The sequence below is a fragment of the Lactuca saligna genome, chromosome 8 (assembly GCF_052625555.1).
Source record: "Lactuca saligna cultivar CGN05327 chromosome 8, ASM5262555v1, whole genome shotgun sequence".
Taxonomy (NCBI): Eukaryota; Viridiplantae; Streptophyta; class Magnoliopsida; order Asterales; family Asteraceae; genus Lactuca; species Lactuca saligna.
In genome coordinates this window covers 108197882-108205545 of record NC_136424.1, presented here as the reverse complement: position 1 = coordinate 108205545, position 7664 = coordinate 108197882, and the positions used below count along the sequence as shown (strand labels likewise).

General features: G+C 36.7%; 1 protein-coding gene across 1 annotated transcript; it reads right to left on the bottom strand.

Annotated features, from left to right (window-relative positions):
* Window positions 1-2346: 2346 nt before the first annotated feature.
* Window positions 2347-6490, bottom strand: LOC145012223 (putative cyclic nucleotide-gated ion channel 5). Its single transcript, XM_078971020.1, has 7 exons — window positions 6316-6490; window positions 5104-5761; window positions 4774-4986; window positions 4242-4543; window positions 4052-4163; window positions 3268-3504; window positions 2347-3198 (listed from the first exon to the last, which is right to left on the bottom strand). Exons 2-7 carry the CDS (start codon window positions 5743-5745, stop codon window positions 2500-2502), a joined length of 2205 nt encoding a protein of 734 aa, XP_078827146.1. The 5' UTR covers window positions 5746-5761; window positions 6316-6490; the 3' UTR covers window positions 2347-2499.
* Between the last annotated feature and the right edge of the window lie 1174 nt (window positions 6491-7664).

Here is a 7664-nt window from a genome sequence, read left to right as displayed (position 1 = left end):
GCCCAACGTACGACCATTCCTCAGCCTATAAATATAGGCACAAATCACTTCATTTCTTCACACCTTCTAACCCATTCTCTCCCACACACCCCCAAACCTTCTAAGCCTTTTCCCTAGCACCTCCTAGGTGTTAGAAACGAGTCCCAGAGCGTTGGAAAGCCTTGAGAAGAAGAGATTTCCACTCAGAAGTTTTGCACGCATAAAGCCCGATTCCTCGCTAAACTCTATTGTAAGTGATATGTTTACGCTACTTTAATTATAACTTATATTAAAGTTCATTATTGTTATTACGAACCTATAAACAATATATGTGTTGAGTATTATAAATTATACAAGTGTTATTATAATACATTTTAACTACTCGCGGTACGGAAAATCTGGTTTAAAGGGCCGCATAGAGTTGTTGGATTTTAGAACAGCTTAAATGCCAAAATGGTCATGCCATCAGGTTTGCATGTCTGGCCCATGCCTGTACACAGTAGTTAAAAAATATTGTTTAACACTTATAAAACAATATAGCTCGTAGACCTTGAGTTAATAATTAGTCGCAATAAATATTAGACTAAAATCTAGTGATAATGATACTAGGTTTCGTCGAAGGAAAATAAAATTGTTAGAAGCGAAGCGTTGCCCGAGTTTGGAGTCGTCACCTTAACAAGTGAGTGCATAGTCCATTTCATGAACAAGATTTTAATACAAGTACTAATTAAAATATTAAATATATGTTTATGTGTGAAATATTTGATATTGCTTGAAATACATATTGGGAGCATATCCGACAATATATGATGATTTAGGATATAGAGTAAACCTAAATTAATTAAGATGAATATTATGTAGTATCTTTTTATGAATAGGAGTGAGTTATAGAATGGTAGAACTTTAAAATTTATCGTTGCTTTGAGAGCATGGACTAGACATAATCATTCATCCTAGTCCGAGAGTATGGATAAGGCATAGTCATTTGTCGTTAATCTGAGAGCATGGATTAGACATAATCATTTTGAGAGTATGAAGCGGGCACAGTCATTTGTCGTTGATCCGAGGGCATAGATTAGACATACCTGATTCAGAAGTATGGATTATGTAAAACTGTTAATTTTAGATCCGAGAGTATAGATTGAATCGTTGTGAGGATCGACGGGGTGGGGTAAAATTACTTATATGAAGTGAAATTGTATATATTGTGAATTCCTATATATATATATATATATATATATATATATATATATATATATATATATATATATATATATATATATAACATTGTGAGATTGAAATCCCTATGTACTCACCCGATTTCCCAACCTGACCCACTCAGTTTATTTGTATCGCAGGTATCACTACGAAACTACGTTACATTACATACATACATACATACATACATACATGCATACATACATACATACATACATACATACATACATATATATATATATATATATATATATATATATATATATATATATATATATAACATTGTGTGATTGAAATCCCTATGTACTCACCCCGATTTCCCAACCTAAATAAATAACACCATTCTCCATTTTAACTTGTCAAATTAGATTTTAATGGTCTAAAAGCTGAAAAAAATTGAGAACCAATTAAAACCAAAAAGTTAAAATTTATGTGTTTTGATGACAATAACAAAAAAACAAGATCAAATCCGTACAATAATCAAATATATAAAGGTGCTTTTATACGTAGGGATAAGCATCGAAACTGGGTATCCGTTTTCAAAACCGAAACCACATCGGAACTGCTAGTTCCGGAACCGCTAAGCTAGTTCCGGTTCCGGTTCTCATTTTTTCGGAACCGCTACTGGTGTGTGTGTGTATAACACGCATATATATATATATATATATATATATATATATATATATATATATATATATATATATATATATATATATATATATATATGCGTGTTATTTTAGACTGATATAAAATATATTGGTCTAATTTTGTCCGTCTTTTGATCCGAATTGATTCGATTTCAACCAAACTTAATTACGGTTTAATTGAAAAAATTTAATAAAGTTGATGTAATCGGATTACCTGTTCTTGGAACCAGAACCGTCGGTTTCGAGATTCGTTCCAAAAATTTAAGATCTATCTAGACCAGTTCGTGTTCTAACTTTCTAAGAACCATCTCTTCCAGTTCCGGTTCTCACCAAATGAAGCGGGTACTCAGCTATACTAATCCCTAATTATTCGATACCCTACATAAATTCCATTGCAAAATAGTGAAGCAGTTTACAATAATGGCTTTAACTAAAAAATAAATAAATAACTAAATACACGGCGTCAAATGTGATTTGTTGACTCTTGTTACAAGAATTATAGTGATACAAATAAGTTATTTTTTATCATCACAATTACAATCGTTTTTACAGCAAGCTTTCCCTTACAACAAGACATTTAAAAATTTGAAACGAAGTATTATAAGGTAATATAATTAAATTATATTCAACAATCATAAATACAAACAAAACAAAACTAATCAGCATCAGCGGTAAAATCCGGTTCCGGAGGCTTTTGCAATTTCACCAATTCCCTCGCAGTCTTCAAATTCCGATTCCGTTGAACCCCACGAAGCGCATTTGCCGCAAATTTCGAAGCCAAGAACGTCGCCCCAAGGCTATACGACGACGTACCGGTAACGGCACTGTTACGCGCCACCAATTCTGCCTCCTCTTCCTCCTCCTTCCGCCGCTGCTCCAAAATCTTCCTCTTCGAATACCTCCGCCATGCCGCCTGAATAAAGCACGCCGCCCACGTCCGCCACTGCTGGGAATAAAATCGGAAAGTATGCTGTACCTGCCGACTGTGAAGTCGCCGGAACTGACTCGCGACAAATTTCAGTTCGTCGGCGGGTAGTGCAAAAGCTTCTACCTCTCTTAACGCCTTTACGGTTCTGGTGGAGGAGGGAAGATTCGCGCCGGATTTAGGGTCGAGTGCCCATGTGAGAAGCTCCTCGCCGCAGAAATCTCCTTCTTTTAATAAACTCCGGTTGAAAAACCCGCTTCTGCCGCCGTCGGTGGTGACACTCTCGAGGCGGCCTCGTATGATGAAGAGCATTTCGTCGACCGGGTCGCCTTCTCGGACTATGTAACTGCTGTCGGTGTATAAACAGGGTTTTAGACGCTCGCAAATCGCGTCTAGAAGCCTCTCATCCATGTTCTCAAACAGAGGAACCTGAAAAAAAAATGGCGATCGATTCCATAATTCCATTCCATATGTATATAGTGAGAAACAGAAAATTACCCTTTTGACCAAAGCAAGACAAAGATGACGCTTTATGTCTCTTCTCAAATCCTTTGGTAAAGTTTGAACCAAATTCTCTTCATCTACACCACGAGTTTCTAACCATTTGTATTGATCATATCGTCTGACACGCTCCTGCAAATCATCTGGAAGCAATCGATGATGCATCCACTGCTCTGAATCACGCCTCTTGATCCTCATCTCTTCAAGACGGATTGTAAGAGATTGAAGATAAGTCTGCCATATCATACCCATACCAAATTTCAATCTTTTTGTTTTTCCCACACATAAATCTATATATAAATCACACAAATTATCTATTTGTGTGATTTATAAATTATTCTACTTTCCATTTTTTTTCATTGTAGCATTGTACTTTTGCTTTTCTTATTACAACGTTGTACTTATAAATTATTCTTTGTTAGGGGATTGTATTTTAAAAAATTCACCCATCATAGCAATGGGTAGCCTGCTTGATTTGAATTATGATGACATGGCACAAGTTGAGAGAATTTTATGTTATGTCATTGTCCACATAGGATGTCCTATGTGGAGAATGACATGACATTACATCATGTGAACTTGTGAAATGTCATCATAATTCAAATCAGCAGGCTACCCATTGCTATAATGGGTGAATTTTTTAAAATACAATTCCCAAACTAAGAATAATTTAAAAGCACAACGTTGTAATAAGAAAAGGCGAAATTACAATGCTATAATGAGAAGCCGAATATGTTATTGCATATTTGGGGGTAGAATGTAGAGGAAGTTATGACATAACCTGCATGTTGCCAATCAACAAAGCAAATAGAATGAGCCCAGCTATGGCTAATGCAATTGAAAATATAGTCTCTCCAGGATAAGTGCTTGTTTGAAGCCCCTGACCTAAAGTGCTGACATACAAAAAAAAAAAAAAATCATAAAGTCTTGTTAACATAACACATACAAATGGGGAGTTAATGTTATGTTACCTTAAATTCTGTAGGCCCCACCACAAGCAGTAGCAGTATTTTTGAACAAATTTTGTAGAGGAGACAATTCCCGAAGACAAAGCCTGGTTAAAAATCCCAAAATCAAAAGGCGGATCATCGCCATCTGGCGAACAAGCCTCTTTTAAAATATTGGTGCTGTTACTGATCCAGCTGTCGTATCCACGCATGTCTTCATTTCCACAGTATATTAAATCCTTATTATGTTGACTTGCTTTGCAAGCTTTCTGCCAGCATGTGTCAACACGCTCTGCAGATAACATATACCAAAATGCCCCTACTATCTGTAACAAAACCAAATCAACAAACAATGTAAATAACTAAATATGGATCTACGTCTACTTACTACATCTGGACTACTTACTACATCTGGACAGCTATACATGGTTGTTTCCTTTTCACTTAATATTGTGAAAAATGTTTGTTGGAATGGAAGGGTAAAATGGTCATTTAGTCTTGGAAAAGAAACAGGCCTTATGTTATGTATACAAGTATACAAACACTTTATGCTTACATGACTGGCAAGCATGTAGAGCAACAAATAATAGGCTGCTCCAGCCCAAGCAGTTTCTGCAAGAACGCCAGCTGTCCTTTTAAGTTCTGAAGTCAAAGGAATGAATCGAGCAAATCTTGGGATATATTGAATCAACACAATATAAAGTAACGCTTCTTTTGTAGCCATTACATCTGAACCTCTTTGCCTCTGCAAATATCTCCAGATAACAATCTGTGACATTATAAAATAATGTTGAGTTAACAAAAATAGATTCATATATATATATATATATATATATATATATATATATATATATATATATAAAAATTAAAATAAATTAATTCTGACCTGTGGGAGGGGAAGAATGGAAAGGAAATCAATGATGAAATACCATTTCAAGTATCTTTTGGCAATTTGAGCAGGATCAATTACAAGTTCACCACGTCCAAAAACACGAGATGATGGGGCAATGTAAGCAGTTCTGAATTCAAGAGCCATGTGAATAAGATAAAATGCATCAACAACTGTTCTTAGAGTTGTAGCAATAATGGCTAGCTTTCGATCTATACCAAGGCAAGTTTTGGTTTGATCAAAAACAGGAAGGTAGAAGAAGAGTGGGTCTATGGACACAGCAATAATACAGGAGACAACAAAGAATTTGTTCCACATCAGAAGGAATTTGGCTTGAGGATCAAGGATCTTTTTTTCAGAGACTTTAAGATCTTCAGGGAACACAGCATGAGAAACACCAAATCCGAGTGATCTACCGATTGATTTAAGTCCTTCTGATCCTTTTCTGATTCCATTTTTGAAAGATCTTGTGGGAGCAGCTGTTGCGCGTGTGTGTTTCGGTCGGCTTATTTCAAATCCACATTTGTTCATTGCAACTGAAGAAGCAGGTGATGATGTTCTTGAATCCAAATCATCTAGCCTCTTGAACTTCTCTCTCTGGCCACCAACATATTGGGACTTTGATCCACTGTCAAACATGTTGCACAAATTCCAGCTGCCATGAACAGATAAGATTGATAAATCCTCATTACACTTCTCAAAACCCTAGATTATATTTTCTGCAAAACCTTTTTCTTCGGTTTCTGTTATTACCTACCAAATCGCCAGTATACTGATGAATTTCTCTATTCAATTTTGGAACAGTTCTCACTAGTTTCAGATTTTCGTAGCTCTCGTACACAAAGATGTGTTTATACATTAGGGTGAAATTCCTATTCTAGTGAAATTGATGCTCAAAATTGACTTTTAATCATTTAATTGTCACATTTATTGTTATTCATTACCAAACGGATAAAAAACCTAGGAGATCCAAAGCCTATTCACGATCAGAACTCATTCATTAAAGACACCCGATTAATTCGCCTGTGATTACTATGTTTCACTAATTTCATGTAAATTGACTTCAAAAACAACAGAAATGAACAAGCAAGTTTCAAAACTTACCTAGCAAAGTCGAACTATTAAAGTCAAATACAATCGTCATCAATCGCATGCATAGACATATGATGAAAAACGAAAAAATTGGAAGAAACTAAACACTTGACTTACAGTGAACAGATAGAGAGCTCAACCGGGCTAAAGCATCATCGGAGGAGTGAAATTCGGAGACAATTTAGAGAAAAGCTTTCAGACAAAGGGACGAAAATGGCGACAGAAAATAGGAGAGAGATGAAAAACGCAGAGAAATCGTCAAAGAAGTTTCTTTCTGGATTAAAAAATAAATACAAAGAATACTGTGTTATAGACAAAAGTTCTGCAAAAGGTCAGGAGAAGCCCTCGTTTTTTTATAATATTACATTATTGACCTGGTAAAACATAAACATAAATATTAGAGTTATAAAATCCGTTAGATGCTACTAAATCGATTGATTAATGATCATGGATGAGTCGGTCTAATACGTGAGAGTGGCGGCTGACTTTCTTACCTATTCGTTTCGATGGTTTGGGTTTGTACTCGGCATATGATGTTTCCTCCTACGCATATGTAGCCTCGATAGTCTAATCTTGGACATTACAAGACCACATCTTACGTGACAGTGGCGTATGTGGTATGGATTCGGATTACCTATGTGCTATGACTCGTCTTCGTGATACGATTCCAGGATTTGACTATAGCGGTTTCACTAATAAGGACACTTCCCCCCCCCCCCCCCCCCCCCCCCAAAAAAAAAAAAAAAAAAAAAATTCTAAAAAGAATTGGCATGTGTCCTTTTTAGCAAAGTTGTCAAAGATATGAAAGTTGACTTCAACATGACTGTCAGATAGAAAGCAGTCTTTGAGTGTCCGCAAGCACCTCATGCTCAGAATTTTCTACTATCCCTATTGATGGTCTTGGCCAACATATGTCTCCTGTGGAGTACTGAACTATCCTTCGTTACCGCCTCATGATTCCCCTATTCCCAATTGACGAGATATACCCAGTTTGCCGCAAGGCATGTTTGAATACATTTGGGGAACATGCGGTTCATTATGGAGAGCTCCCTAGTTTTAAGTACAGACATGATGTGGTTCGGGATGTTCTCTTTGATGCTTGTCGGTGTGCTGTTATTTCTGCGAAGAAAGAAGCATCAATGAACTTTTTGACGGACCCACAGGATGGAAGGTCCACACTTAGATCGGCTGACATTTTGGTCTTTGGATGGATACGAGGGAAGTATGCGTGCGAGGATCTTACACGGGTCTCTCCTCTCGTTGGTTTGGGGAGCGGGGGTTTCACAGCAGGGCATGCCACTTTGAAAGTCGCTGCGTGCAAAGTGGTAAGGCACGAGAATGCATGTATAGAAAATCGACATGTGTTTGTACCTTTTGTATTCGATACATTTGGTTTTCTCGCACCAGAGGCAGTGAAGTTCCTCAACAGAATCCAACGGGTCATGCATTCTAATGTCATATCTCCT